At 38.8% G+C, this 20,473-nt stretch overlaps 1 protein-coding gene across 2 annotated transcripts in view; it reads right to left on the reverse strand.

The window, feature by feature from the left end:
* Positions 1-10,080: 10,080 nt before the first annotated feature.
* The window catches only part of DECR1 (2,4-dienoyl-CoA reductase 1), a 42,314-nt gene continuing 31,921 nt past the window's right edge, over positions 10,081-20,473 (reverse strand). The window contains exons 6-10 of one of the 2 annotated variants that reach the window (XM_068983489.1): positions 20,223-20,322; positions 15,237-15,309; positions 12,391-12,537; positions 11,848-11,910; positions 10,085-11,744 (exon numbers count right to left, since the gene is read on the reverse strand). In XM_068983489.1, the coding sequence (XP_068839590.1) occupies positions 11,685-11,744; positions 11,848-11,910; positions 12,391-12,537; positions 15,237-15,309; positions 20,223-20,322 (443 nt within the window). In that variant the 3' untranslated portion in view covers positions 10,085-11,684. Of the gene's footprint in view, positions 11,745-11,847; positions 11,911-12,390; positions 12,538-15,236; positions 15,310-20,222; positions 20,323-20,473 lie in introns of both variants that reach the window. The other variant, XM_068983490.1, reaches the window with a different exon arrangement.

Consider the following 20,473-nt stretch of genomic DNA (forward strand, 5'->3'; position numbering starts at 1 on the left):
ACTAGTTCTATTTCTATCTGCAGATAGTTTGAAATGAGTTAAAAAGAACATCTGAAAAGAAATGCTAATGCAGCCATTTATCTTATTTAGAAGGGTAATTCTAAAACATTCTCTTGACACACATTCAAGCCACAGTTTCATATATTTGTAGCTAGAATATACTATACTGGTTATAGTTGACATGTAATGCTTTGTGATTTCTCAGTTTTTGATTGTGAAGCAGGGAACTATGAGAGATGTGTCTCTGAAATTTATAGTTACTACCAAAGAGTTAATGGTTCTGGGTCACTTTGAATGTTGCCATTCTATAAATTCAGCACTGATCTCCTCAATTCATATAAATAACAAAAAGATAGGAATTTCTTTCCCTCAAGAATGAACAGAAAAGAGATTGCCAAAACATAAAATTTGTCATGTGATTTCAGTGGTAGACTGGCTTTGCTCTTAGTGTGTAAATGGAAGCACTGGTCTTAGGCTGAATTTAACTACTAAGAATAAATAAAAACAGAAATAACTTTAATAATTTCTTGTATTTTTCTTTTCTTCCTCAAGTCAGTGAACACGTAACCCATGATCAATCCATGGGAAATGTAGGTTACCAAAATTATTACACCCTAAGACATCTAATGGGCTTCCCTGGTGGCTCAGATGGTAAAAATTCTGCCTGCAGTGGGGGAGACCTGGGTTTGATCCCTGGGTTGGGAAGATCCCCTGGAGAAGAATGGCAACCCACTCCAGTATTCTTGCCTGGAGAATCCCCATGGACAGAGGAGCTTGGTGGGATACAGCCCATGGCGGTGCAAAGAGTTGGACACGACTGAGTGACTAAGCACAGCACAAGACATTTAAATAAATGTAAACCTGTTTAACTCATTATCATCAAACTGTGGGATGCCTCATTGAATTAATAGGTGTCTCTGACATTAAGATTTACAAAGAAATCTCAGCAAACATAATCAAATATTTCTTTGTGAAAGATGTTCTCCAGAGGCATAGGAATAATATACAGAATTTCCCTACATTTCATCTGTGGGTGAACAGCTGTTTATTACGAAGTATACACCATAACTAGACCAGGTTTGGTGCTCTTACAATAATAGCAAGGAAAAAGAAAGAAAAGCAACAGCAAAAATTCTGATAGGAGGGTGTCTGAGGGAATTTCCTAGAGTGCTGACAGTTATAAGGGCCACAAATTGAGCACCTGGCCTATCAGGGTGGACTTTAACTCCTAAGCACTCCTGGGGAAAATTCTTACAACTCAGCTAAATTAGTCACAATTACATATAGGTGACAGGCCAGCCTCCTGGAGCAGAGAACAGAACGAAGAATGGAAAATGAATCTGAAAGAATAAATGTAAGGTAGCTTGTATAACACCTTCCTCATATCACGAAATCCATTCCAACTATGTTACCAGTCTAAATGGGAAGTGTACGCAGACAGCAAGGGAATATCTCTAATACTTCAAGCATGGAAAAATTCCTTAACCAGTTATGAAAAAGCAGACTGAAAATTTGGACTCTGTTAAAATTAGGAACTCTGTTCTCAAAAATATGTTATTAAGAGAACAAAGTTGCTTGTAGCTTGAAAACCAAACACCAGCGTGTGAACAGGTGTTTGTGTTGGCTCACAATCTTGAGAGTTTCCCAGGTGAGACCTGAAACTGGCCCCAGTACATGGAGGGCATGGAGCGACCTAGGAAAGAGGCAGGCCACTCCAGACTGGCAGGTGGCTGTTTTAGTAAGTAAGGAAATTGACATACAAGGTTTGGCTTGGGTGTTAAGTGAGTAGATCTCCACACTCACCCACCTGAATCTGAGAGTTTCTATAGAGCCTTGACTCTGGGTTCAGTCACACATTCAATCCAGGTGGTCTCACAGTACCTTACCTACTCGTGGCTGAAATAGCTCTGGTGTAGGAAGGGTAGGTCAAATGGACATCCCAGGAAGGAGAGAGTGAGGAGCCTGGACTCAGCTCTTGGGTCAACCTGTACTCAAGTGCACTTGATGACCTCCTTCAACGATTTGTAACACTGACAAAGGTACAAATATATAAACATTGTTTCTGAAAACAGTGTTTATATTGAACACAACATAAAAATGTGTACGAAGGCTGAACGGGCATTTCACAAATAAAAGGATATCTAACCAAAATAAAAATAAAATAATCAGTGTTATTAGTAATCAGGAGAAATCAAATTAGAATAAGTGGAATACTATCATGCACTCACCAGAGAGGCTAAAGTTAAAGAGATTTTTGAATGCCAAGTATTGGTGAGGTGTGGCACAGGGAACATGTTTACACACTGCTTGGTGGGAAGCTAAGTTGTGAAGACCTTGAAAAGCCATTTGGCAGTATCTACTGAATTTGAATGCATGTACAGTTCATGGGCTTCCCAGGTGGCTCAGTGGTAAAGAATTTGCCTGATGATGCAAGAGATGCATGTTCGATCCCTGGGTCAGGAAGATCCCCTGGATTAGGAAATGGCAACATGCTCCAGCTCCAGTATTCTTGCCTGGAAAATTCCACGAACAGAGCCTGGCAGGTTACAGTTTATTGGGTTGCAAAGAGACATGACTGAGTGACAAAGCACATGCACACACACTTCACAATCCAGAAATTTCACTTTTAGGCTTAGGAACATTTCATGCAAAGATGGGCTCAATAAAGGACAGAAATGGTATGGACTTAACAGAAGGAAAAGATATTAAGAAAAGGTGGCAAGAATACACAGAACTATACAAAAAAGATCTTCATGACCCAGATAACCATGATGGTTCAATCACTCACCTAGAGTCAGACATCCTGGGGTGCGAAGTCAAGTTGGCCTTAGGAAGCATCACTACGAACAAAGCTAGTGGAGGTGATGGAATTCCAGCTGAGCTATTTTGAATCCTGAAAGATGATCCTGTTGGAGTGCTGCACTCAATATGTCAGCAAATTTGGAAAACTCAGCAGTGGCCACAGGACTGGACAAGTCAGTTTCCTTCCCAAAGAAAGGCAATGCCACAGAATGTTCAAGCCACTGCACAATTGCACTCATCTCACACGCTAGTAAAGTAATGCTTAAAATTCTCCAAGTGAGGCTTCAACAATACATGAACCAAGAACCTCTAGATGTTCAAGCTGGCTTTAGAAAAGGCAGAGGAACCAGAGATCAAATTGTCAACATCCGCTGGATTATAGAAAAAGCAAGAGAGTTCCAGAAAAACATCTATTTCTGCTTCATTGGCTATGCCAAAGCTTTGACTGTGTGGATCACAACAAACTGTGGAAAATTCTTAAAAGAGATAGGAATATCAGACCACCTTACCTGCTCATGAGAAATTTGTTTGCAGGTCAGGAAGCAACAGTTAGAACTGGACATGGAACAACAGACTGGTTTCAAATTAGGAAAAGAATATCAAGGCTGTATATTGTCACCCTGCTTATTTAACTTATATGCAGAGTACATCATGAGAAATGCTGGGCTGGATGAAGCACAAGCTAGAATCAAGATTGCCAGGAGAAATCTCAATAACCTCAGACATGCAGATGACACCACCCTTACAGCAGAAAGGAAGAAGAACTGAAGAGCCTCTTGATGAAAGTGAAAGAGGAGAGTGAAAAAAAGTTGGATTAAAACTCAACATTCAAAAAATGAAGATCATGGCATCCAATCCCAGCACTTCATGGCAAAGAGATGGGGAAACAGTGGGAACAGTGACAGACTTTATTTTCTTGTGCTCCAAAGTCACTTCAGATGGTGACTGCAGCTGTGAAATTAAAAGACACTTGCTCCTTGGAAGAAAAGTTATGACAAACCTAGAGAGCATATTAAAAAGCAGAGACATTACCAACAAAATCCATCTAGTCAAAGCTATGGTTTTTCCAGTAGTCATGTATGGATGTGGGAGTTGGACTATAAAGAAAGCTGAGCACTGAAGAATTGATGCTTTTGAACTGTGTGGTGTAGGAGAAGACTCTTGAGAGTCCCTTGGACTGCAAGGAGATCCAACCAGTCCATCCTAAAGGAAATCAGTCCTGAATATTCACTAGAAGGACTAATGCTGAAGCTGACGCTCCAATACTTTGGCCAACTGATGGGAAGAGCTGACTCATTGGAAAAGACTCTGATGCTGGGAAAGACTGAGGGCAAGATGAAAAAAAGGTGACAGAGGATGAGATGGTTGGATGGCATCACTGACTCAATGGACATGAGTTTGAGCAAACTCAGGGAGATGGTGAAAGGTAGGGGAAACTGGCATGCTATAGTTGATGGGATTGCAGAGAATTGGGCACAACTTGGCAACTGAACAATGACAAAGCAATTGCTATGTAGATAAAATCCAAAAATATAAGAATACATGTTTTATAATTCTAAATAGAAACTTCAAAATCAGCTTAACTTAGATGTTAGAAGTCGAAATATCGGTTAGTTTTAGGGAGAAAAATGGAGTCACAGCGGGGAACATAAGGAAGGCTTCTGAATGCCTGGTGATATTTTGTTTCTTACATGCTTATTGGTTATACAACCAAATTCTCTTTGTGAAAATTCATGATTTGAGTATTTTTAGCAATCATAGGTCAGTTAAAATTATTTTTGAAAAATTAATGGTGTCCAAAGCATCCCTGAAAAAGCCAGCTTTATAAAGATAAGGAAAAGCACATTCATAGGATGAATAAACTGCTAGTGCAAAGGCCCTAGGCCGAATAATTCTGAGGAATAGAAAGAAAGCTGCTGTGAGCCTGGGTTGGGGGAGAGGGTGTATAAGATAGAACAGGCAAGATCACCTCTACCAGCGTAAGGAGTTGAGATTTTTTATTAAGCACCATGTTTTCTGTCTCCAGACCCAAGGGTTATATTACTGTACACTTGAGAACTGCAAGACCTTGGAAGGAAATTGAAGTTAAAGGGACTGAGGCTGTGAATGAATTTATGAAAATACAACAAATATTTTATGTTCAGTTACAACAAAATAAAATTGATCAAGAACCAATCCCCCCATGCTGAAAAATTAATGGGTCTTTTCCTTTTCAGGCTTTTGTAATAGAACTGTATCTCATAAAGACCTTATTGTTGTTTCCTTGTTTAAATGATGATCCTAAGAATCTGGTCCAGTTGAGCAGGAAACATAAGCTTAGCTTAATCGTACGACCTTGGTCAAGTCCTAACTTCCTTGAGCTTCAGCTCTCTTTATAAAATGAAGGGGTGGAAGGGATATTGTCCAGATGGAGGAGAGGGAGCACATGGAGTCCACATCTCTGCAAAGCCAAGACACTGCCAGATGCTTGTGGGGACTTCAACACCCAGGTGGATGGGATAAATCCTGGAGCAACAGGACAGGGCTTCAGGGGGAAGGAGGGGGAAGAAGGGGAGGCCGAAGGCGGTCAGGGCCCCTGGGGGAAGCTGGAGGAGCGGAGGTATCCACACACCTGAAGAGGCACACTTACCTTGAGGGGCCAGTGGGGGCAGGAAGGGACCTGGGGGTTGGAGGATCAGAGGGGAATGTGGCTCACATCCCCGCACCAACTCGGCCTGGGGGACCTGCTGAGGCCCTGCACCTGATCCACCACCTTCCAAGGCTCCTTCTGCTCACAGAGGAGGAAGAGACAAGCTGGATGGGGAGGGACCCTCAGGGAATAGATATCAGGAGAAGTTACTGGCAGTCCCCCAAGCATTCAGCCCAGAGCAGCCTGTGAAGGACGGAAGCACTTTTTTGTTTTTGTTATTGGGGTTCTGTTTTACTTTCCAGTTGTTTCATATACATATTCTCTAAAATATGTTAATATTCTCAATTTATTTGGTATTCTTTGTTACTCTTATTTATTTATTATTATTTTTTCTTTTTGCCACACTGCACAACCTGCAGGATCTTGGTTCTTAGGCCAGAGGTCAGGCCTGAGTTCCTGTACTGGGAGTGCCAAGTCCAAACTACTGGACTAACAGAAAACATCAGAACCCAGGGGATATTAATCAAAGTAAGGTCTCCTGTAGGTCCACGTCTCACACTAAGACCCAGCTCTACCCAACTGCCTGCAATTTCCAGTGCTAGAAACTTCAGGCCAAACAACCAGAAGACAGGAATCTATTAAAAAAAAAAAAAAAAAAGACATGACAAAAAAATATGTTACAGATGAAAGACCAAGGTAAAAATCTATGTGACTAAATACATGAAGAGGAAATAGGCAATCTGCCTGAAAATGAATTTAGACTGATACTTGTAATGACTGAAAATCTTAGAAATAGAATGGAGGCATAGATTGAGAAAATACAAGAAATGTTTAACAAAGACCTAGAAGAACTAAAGAACAAACAGAGATGAACAGCAAATGAAATGAAAAATACAGTAGAAGTGTTGGGGTCCTTTAATGGATCGGAACCTGGTGGTCTGGAGTCGATGATAAGAAAGTGAAAGAGAGAGCCAGAGGGAGGGAGAGAGAGAGAGAGAGAAAGAAAGAAAGACATGGGGACCCAAGCTCTGATGGAGCAAAGGTGCTTTAATGATCTTTCTGTGAGTATATATAGGCTGTGGTACAAGAAATTTCTTTCGACAATGATAAAGATCAGAAAACCAAACATACAGCAACTGTTACCTAGGGAACAAGGGATCAATAATGACCACAAGGTCAGGAGACAATCCACATCTCAAGAAAGAGGATCGAGACTAAGCAGTTTTGTCATAAGGAGAATGTTTACTGAAGGAGATTCAAGCCTGTCTCATCCTATGATCTCAGTCCTGGGAGCAGCTTGCCGTTCCACTAGTTTCTGACAACAGAAACTGATAAGGAATAGAGGATTTATGAGAAATAGCACATAGGAATCCTCTTGTTAAACATTCCCTGACATAGAAAGAATTAATAGCAGAATAAATGAGACAGAGGAACAGATAAATGAGTTGGAAAATAGAATGGTGGAAATAACTGCCAAGGAGTGGAATAAAAAAAGAAAAAAAAGAGGGAAAAAAATTGAAGACTGTCTTAGAGAACTCTGGGGCAACACTAAATGCACTAACATTCGAATTAGAGGAATCCCAGAAGAAGAGAAAAGGAAAGGATATGAGAGACTATTTGAAGATATTATAGAAAAAAATTTCCTAGCATGGGAAAGAAAATAGCAACTCAAGTCCAGGAAGACCAATGAGTCCCATAAAGGATAAACCCTAGGAGAATCACATCAAGACATATATTAATCAAACTAACAAAAATTAATTCAAAATTAAATTCAAAGAAAAAATGCAGCAAGGGAAAAGCAAAAATAATATACAAGGAAATCCCCATAAGCTTCTGCAGAAGCTCTGCAGGAGAGAAGGGGGTAGCAGGCTATATTTAAAGTGATGAAAAGGAAAAACATACAACCAAGATTACTCTACCCAGCAAGGATCTCATTCAGATTTGATAGGGAAATTGGAAGCTTTACAGATAAGCAAAAGCTAAGAGAATTCAACCCAAGCAAACCAGCCTGAAAAAACAATGCTAAAGGAACTTAGCAGAGACATTACTTTGCCGACTAAGGTCCATCTAGTCAAGGCTGTGGTTTTTCCTGTGGTCATGTATGGATGTGAGAGTTGGACTGTGAAGAAAGCTGAGCACCGAAGAATTGATGCTTTTGAACTGTGGTGTTGGAGAAAACTCTTGAGAGTCCCTTGGACTGCAAGGAGATCCAACCAGTCCATTCTGAAGGAGATCAACCCTGGGATTTCTTTGGAAGGAATGATGCTAAAGCTGAAATTCCAGTACTTTGACCACCTCATGTGAAGAGTTGACTCGTTGGAGAAGACTTTGATGCTGGGAGGGATTGGGGGCAGGAGGAGAAGGGGACAACTGAGGATGAGATGGCTGGATGGCATCACTGACTCAATGGACGCAACTCTTGAGTGAACTCCGGGAGTTGGTGATGGACAGGGAGGCCTGGCTTGCTGCGATTCATGGGGTCGCGAAGTGTCGGACACGCCTGAGCGACTGAACTGACTGAACTGACTGACTGACTAAAGGAACTTCTCTAGGTAGGAAACACAAAAGAAGAAAAAGAATCATGTAAACAAAACAATTAACAAAATGGAAGTAAGTACATATTAATAATTACCTTATATGTAAACAGATTAAATGCTCCAACCAAAAGAGACACACTGGCTGAATGGATTAAAAAACAAGACCTGTATATATGCTGCCTAAAAGAGACCCGCATCAGACCTAGGGACACATACAGACTGAAAGTATAGTGATGGAAAACGCTATTCCACGCAAGTGGAAATTAAAAGAAAGCTGGAGTCGTTATGCAGTTGCTAAGTCGTGTCCAAGTCCTTGTGACCCCGTGGACGGCAGGACACGAGGCTTCTCTGTCTTCTACTGTCTCCTGTAGTTTGCTCAGATTCATGTCCATTGAGTTGGTGATGCTATCTAACTATCTCATCCTCCACCCCCGCTTCTCCTTTTGCCTTCCATCTTTCCCAGCATCAGGGTTTTTCCAGCGAGTCAGCTCTTTGCATCAGGTGGCCAAAGTATTGGAGCTTCAGCTTCAGTATCAGTCCTTCCAATGAAAACTTAGGACTGATTTCCTTTAGGATTAATTTACTGGTTTGATCTCCTTGCTGTCCAAGTGACTGCAATCCAAGAAGACACTAAGACACACCAGCATCATAATTTGAAAGTATCAATTCATCTGCACCCAGCCTTCTTTATGGCCCCACTCTCACATCCATACATGACTACTGGGAAAACCATAGCTTTGACTATGCAGACTTTTGTTGGCAAATTGATGTGTCTGCTTTTTAATACACAGTCTAGGTTTGTCATAGACTTCCTTCCAAGAAGCAAGCATCTTTCGGTTTCATGGCTCCAGTCCCTGTCCACAGTGATTTTGGAGTCCAAGAAAATAAAATCTGTCACTGTTCCCACTTTTTTCCCTTCTATTTTCCATGTGTTTTTTTTTTTTTATATAGAGTTTCAAGCCAGCTTTTTTACTCTCCCCTTTCACCTTCATCAAGAGGTGATGTTCCTCTTCGCTTTCTGCCATTAAAGTGGTATCGTCTGCATATCTGAGGTTGTTGATATTTCTCCTGAGAATCGTGATTCCAGCTTGTGATTCATCTAGTCTAGCATTTTGCATGATGTGCTCTGCGTATAAGTTAAAAAGACTGACAGTATACAGCCTTGACATACTCCTTTCCCAATCTGGAACCAGTCTGTTGTCCTATGGCCAGTTCTAACTGTTGCTTCTTGACCTGCACACAGGTTTCTCAGCAGGCATGTACGGTGGTTTGGTATTGCCATCTCCCGAAGAATTTTCCAGTTTGTTGTGATCCCCACATTGAAAGGCTTTAGCATAGTCAATGAAGCAGAAGTGAAATTCACTCAGTCATGTCCGACTCTTTGTGTCCCCATGGACTATACAATCCATGGAATTCTCTCGGCTAGAATACTGGAGTGGGTAGCCTTTCCCTTCTCCAGGGGATGTTCCCAAACCAGGAATTGAACTGGGGTCTCCTGCATTGCAGGTGGATTCTTTACCAGCTGAGCCACAAGGGAAGCCCAAAACATGTTAGTCATTCAGTCGTGTCCAACACTTTGCAATCTCATGAAATTCCAGAAAAAAAAAATTAAAAGAACTGAAGATAGTTACATGGGAAGACACCTTTGGAGTGGGGATTTCAGTGTACTCTTTCCTATATAAATTATATAAACAAATTACTTTCATAAAAAAATAAAGATTAAATGAAAAAAGGCAAAAAGTTGAAAATAAACATACCAAAATGTTAACAGAAGTTTGCTTTAGGAAGTTAACTTTCAATTTTTTTATTCTTTTGTATTCTCACATTTTCTATGATAATAATTTCTTAAAAATCAAAGAGTAGAAAAACAGAAGGGCCTTTTCTTTCATTTGCGTGCTTGACGCTTAACATGGTGTTTTTAGTTCTCTCACCTAATCCTCATAACAACCCTGTGAAGCAGATATTGCAATTTTGAATTTTATCATGAAGAAAATAAGAGTGATGAAACTTACAAAAGTCATTTACGTAACTACTGTCACTTTTTTTCCCTACACCATAATAAGTATTGATAATTTAAAAATAAAGAAGAAAGATGTGGATAGAAGAGAGGAAATGGTTATTTTTAAAGGTAAATGGAGATAGGTAAAAGGTAAAAGGCAAAATTATCATATATGTAAAGGATACAAATTCTAAACCATTTATGTACACAATTTAATGTAATTAATGCATATAATTAACATCAATGTAATAAGGATTTGTATATCAGGTTTATAGTATATAAGTTCAAACAGAAAAACTAGATTCTTTTGCAGGAGGTAAGATGGAAGCTGCTGGTGCCCTCTCTTAGTAACTTAGGCAATGGGGAAAGTCAGTCTGCCGGGCATATAATGAATGATTCCTAAATGGCAAGCCACTCCAGTATTCTTGCCTGGGAAATCTCATGGACGGGGAGTCTGGAGGGCTATACAGTCCATGGAGTCACGAAAGAGTTAGTCATGACTTAATGACTAAACAACAATAATGAAAGCAAAATACTTTTTTAAAATATAAACTCAAAATTATATCTATATCAACTTGAAACTGTGGATTTTTTGTTATTTGATTCTTAGGATGACAAATTAGTCAAATTAAATATGGAATAAAATGAAATTATACACAAAAAGTTTTTATAAGCTTTGTTCATCTTTTCTACATAGAGAATACACACTTAATTTTTTTAGCATTTCCTATTCTAGTAATTTTATTTTTTTCAAAACAAGCATTTTATTAAAAAAGTTTTTTTCTCTATTCTTTTCCAAATTCTTTTCCCATCTAGGTTATTATAGAATATTGAGCAGAGTTCCCTGTGCTATCCATCCTAAATATTGCAGTGTATACATGTCAATCTCAAACTCCCAGTCTATTCATCCCCACCTCATCCTTTCCTTCTGGTAACTGTAAGTCATAGGGAACATATCCTTTAAACGCTGAGATGAAATGCTATCTACTAGGTGTCACTTTCTCTAAACTCTAGAAACAGAATGAATTACTTCCCCCTCCACAACCCTGCTGGAATATTTATCACAATGAATCATAAATAATTATTTACAAGTTTATCCTGTTAGATAATGAGTTTTAAGGGTACAAATGCTGTAGATTATTCATGTTTTATTCTTACAGCCAAATAAAATTTCTGGTTACAAAATAGGTCCTGGCAAAAACTTGTTTGAATTAATACTAAATTAACTGAGTTAATACTGAGTTAAAACTGAATTAATACTGAGTTAAAGAAGACAATTCATAAGTACAATGAAAAGGAAATACACTGAAAAGACTGAGTCCATTATTAGATTTATTGTAAATCCTCTGTTTTCTTTTAGACACCGTCACCAAAGACATAGTTTTAACATGTAACTTAAATGCTACTTCCACCATTAAGTTTCTCCTGATTTTCTCCAGTTACAAATATCTGTCCCTTTCTCTGCATTTCTAAGCACCTTTCAGTTCTATTAATAGCCTTTCACTTTCCCATTTTTATTGTTTAAAAATTCTTTGAAGAGACAATATCCCATCTTATTCATCTTTTAATGTACAAGATCTACCTACCATTGGCCTAGCATATAATACACATTCCAGGAATGTGTGCTAATTAACAATTTATTAGACCTGAAACTATTCAAATCATTATAGATAGTCTGCATAATTTCCATTATAACCAAGATGAGGCCAGAGTAGTTTTAGGAGCCTTTGGTCTTCCTGATAAGTCCTTCTATTATGTCCCACTGATCCTTGCTGACCTACCACAAAAAGAAAAAAGTCAATTTAATGAGGTTCTTGAGTGTTTTTAAAGCTTAGTATCCTCACTGTTAATATTGTATTACATTCACAAAATGGCATTACCTTCCTTAGACTGTTGAATTCCCCTGAAATAAGTACTTCCTCTCCACCATCAAATCTAATTACCTAAAAAATGATAATAAAAGCTGTGAAATTAACTTCTTTTAAAAAGTTTTCTGAACCATTAGCTACTTCTCCCTCCTAACTGATCGGAATATCTCTTTGACACTTTCAATCCAAGCACAAGTTTTAAAGACAAAACTGACAATTAAAACTAAATTGATTTACTCTCTTAAAAATCCTCTTTCCATCATTTCTATGATTTCAAATTCTACCCAGTCTTAAAGATCAGCTTAAAGGCATGTCTACCAGAGTTATTTGCATTTAATAAAATTAATTTATTAATGAATCAACTCCATAAGCTTAAACTATATTAGTATTTCTATATTATAAATAACATACTAAATACAGCTAATTAAATAATTTAAATCATATTTACATTCAACATCATCAGGGTTGGTTCTACAATCCACCTCCACACCCCAAATCCACCTCCCCACCCCAAATCCACCTCCCAAAAGTGTTGAGAGAGAAAACTATGCTTACAGCTCCATTAATCCAAGAAGCATAATCACTACAAAGGAAAGCAGCAAGATTTGCAAGTTCTTCCACAGTTCCCAGACGACCACAGGGAATTCTGTCAATAATTTCTTTTTCAAATGCTCCGGTTGGGTCAAGACGGCTAAAGGCACCCTTAGAAGTTAAGAAAATAATTAGGTTGCTTTTAAAAAACAAAAACAAAAAATCCTATTTAAGAACTAAATTTGCAATAAATGGAATGTTACTAAGGCAGCCTGTTCATATCTTACTCCCTATAAGCAAAAGTTTTGCCAAATTCTTCCACATTCATTTTGCCTAATATTGACCCTTAAAAAACCACTAGAACATATAATCTTTCTACATTAGTTTCTTCATAAGTAAAATGAGGGTGCCTGTCTGAGCTATCTCACAAAAGTTTTGCCTGGGAAATGAAAAAATGTATACAAAAATATTCTGAAATATGTACAAGTTTAGTGTGACGGAAGTAAGGGGGCTACTGTCATTTGATTTAACACAGAAAAATGAGCCAAGTAGAAAATATTTAAGAGGAAATTCCTTCTCCTTCTCCTTTTTTTCTCAAAATCATAGGAAAGGAAGAAAATCAGTATGTAGTAATATCAAATTCAAGTAGGTCCCAGAGAGAGAAAAACCATAACTAAATCTGCGAAACGATTTCTGCCTTCTGTTAATGATGAAAAGGAGCAGACCAAGATAAAGTTTGCACGCGTGTGCTCGTGACTGTGTGACAGTTTGCTCATTCGTGTCTGACTCTCTGTGACCCCATGGACTGTAGCCTGCCTAGCTCCTCTGTCCATGAGGATTCTCCAGGAAGGAATGCTGGAGCGGGGTGCCATGCCTCCTCCAGGGGATCTGCCCAACCTAGGGATCGCACTCTCACCTCTTATGTATCCTGCATTGGCAGGTGGGTTTTTTTTTCACCAGTGGTGCCAGCTGGGAAGCCCAAAGTATGCATGCACACTGATTAATAAAAAATCATTGACTTTTCCTCTACTACTGCCTGGAAGTCTGGGTGACAATTCTTTTCAGTAACACAGACATGAGACAGAGCAAGCACACACAGGCTCCTTGTGAGTCCTTCAACTTTTCCTAGACAGGTATAAAGAAAATCATAGACAAAGGTCTCAAACCTGGTTCTATCAGTGCTGGCTACAGAGTTTCCATATTTTAATTTTCTTTTAATTTCTTTAAAATTATATGCTTGTCACTTGCATAAAACTCATACCTAGATTGCTAGCTAGACTAAAGCTCCTTGATGGCAAGCATTTTGTCATAACTGTTTTTATATCTTTCTCAGCACCTTTGCACACAGAAGGCACTCAGTAAATATATATTAAATAAATAATAAAATGCAGATGACCTTTCCTAGATATTCAGGTCCTAGAATGAAGTTTTGATGACTGTTTAGTCCTTTTCAGACAGTGCTTAACACAGTGATACTCTGAATCAAGTATTTTAATGTGCATTTGAATTATTTTTCCATTCATTTTATCATATTTTATAATTTAACTGCCAAACAAATAAGATATTCAGTCAAGTTTCACTTAGGCAGTTTTTCTATTTTCCACCCTTCAAACTACTTAATACAACCATCTTCATGTTAATATTTAACAACCCAGAACCACCATAAGGCAAATATTCCTTAGCATTATTTTCCATTTATATAACAATACTGGAGTGGGTAGCCACTCCATTCTCCAGGGGATCTTCCTGATCCAGGGATCAAACCCAGGTCTCCTGCATTGCAGGTGGATTCTTTACCATTTGAGGCACCAAGGAAGCCCCCTCAGTTTATTAAGTTAAAGTTAGCAAATTTCACCTGGGCCTTCAAAGCAACATTTCAAGTGGGATTAAAAATTCCTGCTTTACATGAAAACAAAAAGATATGAGAATGAAGTTATTTGGGATAATGTGAGAGAACAGAGAACCTGTGAACTTTTTGAGCAATGTCTGTAATAGCATAAGTGATAATATGAATTGCAATGAATATCTGATTACAGGTAGAATGAATGCCATCAGAAGAACTTTTAATCCCAGAGACACAGGAATTAGATGACATGAGTGTTTAAAGTGAAAAGGCACAGATATGACTCAAAGAAAATGCTACCTATTTTCTACATATAAGACCAAGCTTATATGATAAATTTAGAAAGCATCTCTTAAATTTAAAATATAGTTAAATTTCCATGATTTTAAAAAAAAGGACGTCAAAGTAAGAACCTGTAAAATATAGTAAAAAATAAGAAATATAATAACAGATCATTAAAACAAATCAGACAAAATGCCAAAATTCAAGGCATAGAAGATCCCAGAAATATTATATTAAGACACTGAAATAGACCTTATGAAGGAGTTGTGTAACTACTATTTTCTTTCCTAGCTCCTTATTTCTTATGTTACTGCTACTGCTGCTACTGCTAAGTCGCTTCAGTCGTGTCCGCCTCTGTGCGACCCCATAGACGGCAGCCCACCAGGCTCCCCCGTCCCTGGGATTCTCCAGGCAAGAACACTGGAGTGGGTTGCCATTTCCTTTTCCAATGCATGAAAGTGAAAAGTGAAAGTGAAGTCACTCAGTCATGTCTGACTCTTCACCACCCCATGGACTGCAGCCCACCAGGCTCCTCCATTCATGGGATTTTCCAGGTAAGAGTACTGGAGTGGGGTGCCATCACCTTCTCCGATTTCTTATGTTGGATAATACCAAAACCCTCTGCCCTTCTACCAGGGCTCCAAACTCTGGTATCCTTGGAAAATGCTGCATATTTCAGAATGTATCTATTAATCATCCACTTCTTAATCATTCAAAATGTGATCATCAGCAAACCAAAACTTACTTTGGTTTTTATAGGCCCCGGTTGAATCACATTGAATCTCATTCCATATTTACCCCATTCAGCTGCAAGAGACCTAAAAATTAAAACAAACAGTACAGATTTCTAAAATAATATACTATAAATTACAAATACTATTAACCAAGACTTACGACATGCTTACTACGTGCCAGAGACTGCAACTCCAGTAGGTAAGTACTGCTATTATTCCCTCTGTTACAGACAAGGAAACTGAGGCACAGAGAAAATAAGTCATTTGCTCTGGGTCATATGGCTAGTGAGTCAACTTCTAGCAGTCCAGCACAAGAATATGTGCCCTTAATCACAGTCTTCTGTACTATATAATATTTACATTTTAGTGTCCTAAGCACTATGCTAGACTACCTACCATTCACATTTTAGTATGAAGACCAATATCCGTATACATATTTAAAGAGGCTATCATTATTTAGCGTAAAGAACTGAGAGAATCATGTCTCTTCCTCTCATTGTCTGGAGTTCAGTCCCGCACTTATAAAGTTCAATGCAACTTTACTTATAGTACATTAGATCACAGTGTCTGCAACATTACAAGTGCCTTCATCAAGTAAAAGATGGAAACTGTGTAATACGTGCCAATATTACTCAGAGGAAGAAGTGCCCGTCTCTACCAGGAGTAAGAGGGAAGGCTTCCTTCAGGAGGTGATAAGTGAGCTAACACTTGAACAAGGATTAGGAGGATTTTGTGGGAGTAAGGGGGAAAGAGAAGAGGATGGAAGATATTGGAAGGGAGGGTGGAGAAGAGAAGACTGTCCAGGAACGTGGGTCAGTGGGTATAAAGGACAAAGGCATAACAACACGCAGTCTCCAGGACCTAAAAGACCTTATGTAGCATGACTGTGTGCTACAAGGTATGGAAGAGGGCTGATGGGAACTCAGGCTGGGGAAGAACATACACAGTTACTGAGCAGCTACTATGTGCAATTCACCGTGTAGTAATACAATATCAAAAAAGCAGCACAGGATCATGGCCCTTAGAGAACATGAAATTGAAATATCTAATAAGATCTCGACAAAACAAATATAGATATTGTACAAATGGTGTCAAAATGGTCACATTCTAAGCTGTTATTTCCAATATCATTTGACCTTAAAAACGGTAATTATCTCTATTCAGACTAAGTTTAAACTGCTGAGTAAAGTACAATTTTGTCTCCCAAAGAAATGTGTATTATCAGTTTACATGTTAAAAAGTACCTTAAAACTACTCAAAAGAGAGAACTGTGTAGTTCAGCAGGAACTGAGCATTGGTTATGTACCAGATCTTGCTGAGCAATGAGCAAGATGAATAAGATCTGCTTTCTTCTCTCACAGTACACAGATCCTACTGGGGAAGTTATATAACTTTAATCATAAGTTAAAAATGGTCTACCATGCCCTTCTCTCTGCACCTTCATTTTAGAATCTACAACACAAGATGGCATTTATTAATGTGTTACTCTTCTCATTAGATTTGAATAAACAACATTTTAAAGCTGCAAAGGGTTATTGTTCAGTCACTAAGTCCTGTCTGACTCTTTGTGACCCCATGGACTGCAGAACGCCAGGCTTTCCTGTCCTTCACTCTCTCTCAGAGTTTGCTCAAATTTATGTCCATTGAGTCGGTGATGCCATCCAACCATCTCATCCTCTGCCACCCTCTTCTCCTTTTGCCTTCAATCTTCCCCTGCATCAGAGTCTTTTCCAACGAGTCAGCTCTTCCCATCAGGTGACCAAAGTATTGGAGTTTCAGCTTCAAAATCAGTCCTCCCAATGAACAGATGATTATCTTCAGGACTTACTGGTTTGATCTCCACACAGTCCAAGGGACTCTCATGAGTCTTCTCCAGCACCACAGTTTGAAAGCCACAATTCTTTAGTGCTCAGCCTTCTTTATGGTCCAACTCTCACATCTGTACATGACTACTGGAAAAACCATAGCTTTTCTGTATGGACCTAAGTCAGCAAAGTGATGTCTTTGCTTTTTAATACACTGTCTAGGTCTGTCATAGCTTCCCTTCCAAGGAGCGTCTTTTAATTTTGTGCCTGCAGTCACTGTCTGCAATGATTTTGGAGCCCAAGAAAATACAGTCTGTCACAGCTTCCAATTTTCCCTATTTGTCATGAAGTGATGGAACTGGATGCCATGATCTTTGTTTACTGAATGTTGAATTTCAAGACAGCTTTTTCATTCTCCTCTTTCACCTTCATCAAGAGGCTCTTTAGTTCCTTTTCACTTTCTACCATTAGAGTGGTATCATCTGCATATCTGAGGCTCTTGTTATTTCTTCCAGAAATCTTGATTCCAGCTCCTGATTCATCCAGTCTGACATTTTGCATGAGTACTCTGCATCGAAGTTAAATAAACAAGGTGACAATATATAGCCTTGTCGTACTCCTTTTCCAATTGTAAACCAGTTACTTGTTCCATGTAAGATTCTAACTGTTGGTTCTTGACCCTCATACAGGTTTCTCAGGAGACAAGTAAGGCGGTCTGGTATCCCCATCTCTTTAAGAATTCTCCACTGTTTGTTGTGATCCACACAGTCAAAGGCTTTAACACAGACAGTGAAGCAGAAGTAGATATTTTTCTGGAATTCCCGTGCTTTCTCTATGATCCATCAAATGCTGTCAATTTGATCTCTGGTTGCTCTGCCTTTTCTAAACCCAGCTGTACATCTGGAAGTTCTCAGTTCACGTACTGCTGAAGCCTAGCTTGGAGAATTTTGAGCATCACTTACTACCATGTGAAATGAGTGCAATTGTGAGATAGTTTGAGCATTCATTGGCATCACCCTTCTTTGGGTTTGGAATGAAAACTGACATTTTCCAGTCCTGTGGCCACTGCTAAGTTTTCCATATTTGCTGATATATTGAGCGTGGTACTTTAACAACATCAACTTCAAGGATTTGAAATAGTTCAGCTGGAATTCCATTGCTTCCACCAGCTTTGTTCGTAGGAATACTTCCTAAGGCCCATTTGACTTCACACTGCAGGATGTCGAGCTCTACGTGAGTGACACCATCATGGTTATCCCGGCCATTAAGACCTTTTTTGTATAGTTCTTCTGTGTATTCTTTCTCCCTCTTCTTATCTCTCCTGCTACTGCTAGGTCCTTACTGTTTCCATCATTTGTCGTGCCCAACCTAACACGAAATGTTCCCTTGATATCTCCAATTTTCTTGAAGAGATCTCTAGTCACTTCCATTCTACTGTTTTCCTCATCTACTTCTTTGTATTGTTCATTTAAGAAGGCCTTCTTATTCCTCCTTGCTCTTCTCTAAAACTCGGTATTCAGTTGGGTGTATCCTTCCCCTTCTCCCTTGCTTTTTGCTTCTCTTCTTTCCTCAGCTATTTATAAGCCCTCCTCAGACCATTTTGCCTTCTTGCATTCTTTCTTGGGGGATGGTTTTGGTCACTTCATCATGTACAATGTTACAAACCTCTGTCCATAGTTCTTCAGACACTCTGTCTACCAGATCTAGTCCCTTGAATCCATTCGTCACCTCCACTGTATAATCATAAATGATTTGATTTAGGTCATATCTGAATGGCCTAGTGGTTTTCCCTACTTTCTTCAATTTAAGTTTGAATTTTGCAATAAGGAGCTGAAGATCTGAGCCACAGTCAGCTCCAGGTCTTGTTTTTGCTAACTGCATAGAGCTTCTCCATCTTTGGCTGCAAAGAATATAATCTGATTTTGGTATTGACCATTTGGTAGCATCCATGTGTAGAGTGATCTCTTGTGTTATTGGAAGAGGGTGTTTGCTGTGACCAGTGCGTTCTCTTGACAAAAATTGTTAGCCTTTGCCCTGCTTCCTTTTGTACTCCAAGGCCAAGCTTGCCTGTTACTCCAAGAAATGAGAAAAACTATCCCAGAAGAAGTGATATGAGAGCCCTGAAGGGAGGTGAAATATATTATAACAAATTCTAACAACAGCACAATCTAGGCATAGATATATGAAAGTGCATGATGTGTTTAAGTAAGTATAGAGCATAGAAATAACAGTGATTAAAGCAGAGGAAGAATGGTAAAAGAATACAAGCTCAGGTGAGAATGAGGATTGTTCTATTTCCATTACTACCATATACCTCTACCTACTAGAAGTGCCACGTACACAAAAGGTACACAATAAATATTGATCTAACAAGCCAATGAGTACAGAAAGGCCAAAGGCAAGTCCGTTTAGAATATTATACTGAGTTTTGGCTTTTATTCCAAAGATGAATAGAAAATGATATAAGGTTTTTACCTAGGGAATTATAACAAGCAGGCATACATTGTTAGAAAGATGAGTCTGGTGGGAACGTGAATAAAAAATAAACTGGCAGCAGAGAAGCATATTATGGGGCTATTGTAATAAGAAAGAAAAGCAATAAGAACTTACATTAAAACAAAGACATTGGGGAAGTCCAATGGGGAATAAACTCAAAAAGCAATCATATACTGCTGAGAAAAAGCCACAAGACCTGATAGGTGGGCACTGTCTATGCTAGTTCTATTAGTCCTGTATAATAGTGTAGCAAGTGCAATAAAAGGATGAAAGCGTATTTAAGGGAGGTCAGAGGGGGCACTGGTAGAGACACATGGACACTCCAGTCTAAGCTCCTCTCAGCCCTTTCCTCAAACTTTATAATACAGTCGTACTAGATAAGTGATTAAAATTAAGTAATAATTAGTTTCTCAGTCGCAGTAACCACAATGCAAGGGTTCAATGGCCGCTTGTAGCTACTGGATAGTACAGATCTGCAGAATAGTTTAATCACTACAGAGAATTCTAATGGACAGTGCAGCTATAGAAAAATAAGACTATTCACGAGACACGATGTCTCCTGGCAAATCCAAATTAGTCATTGTTTCAGTTACACAGGCTTTCAAAGCACATCATCTTCAGGGACAAGATTAACCTGAGAGTACTTCTTAGATTACCATATACACAGTAATATAAGATTAACAAGATAGTACTCACTTGTTCAAGGCCTCCACTCCTGCCTTGGCAGAAGCACTTGGTACCACAAAACCTGATCCAGTCTCAGCATAGATGGTTGTAATAGCAAGAAATGATGCTCCTAATATTTTAAAATGATACAGTAATTGACAATAGAGCTAAACCAATTCACATCAGGAAAACATTTAAAATAACAGGATCTGATTCAAAAGAGTATAACAAAAACTGAAGAATTTTTAAAAACTTTACTAAGGCTAAATTAATGAAACAGT

Source organism: Capricornis sumatraensis, chromosome 11 (genome assembly GCF_032405125.1).
Source record: "Capricornis sumatraensis isolate serow.1 chromosome 11, serow.2, whole genome shotgun sequence".
Lineage (NCBI taxonomy): Eukaryota > Metazoa > Chordata > Mammalia > Artiodactyla > Bovidae > Capricornis > Capricornis sumatraensis.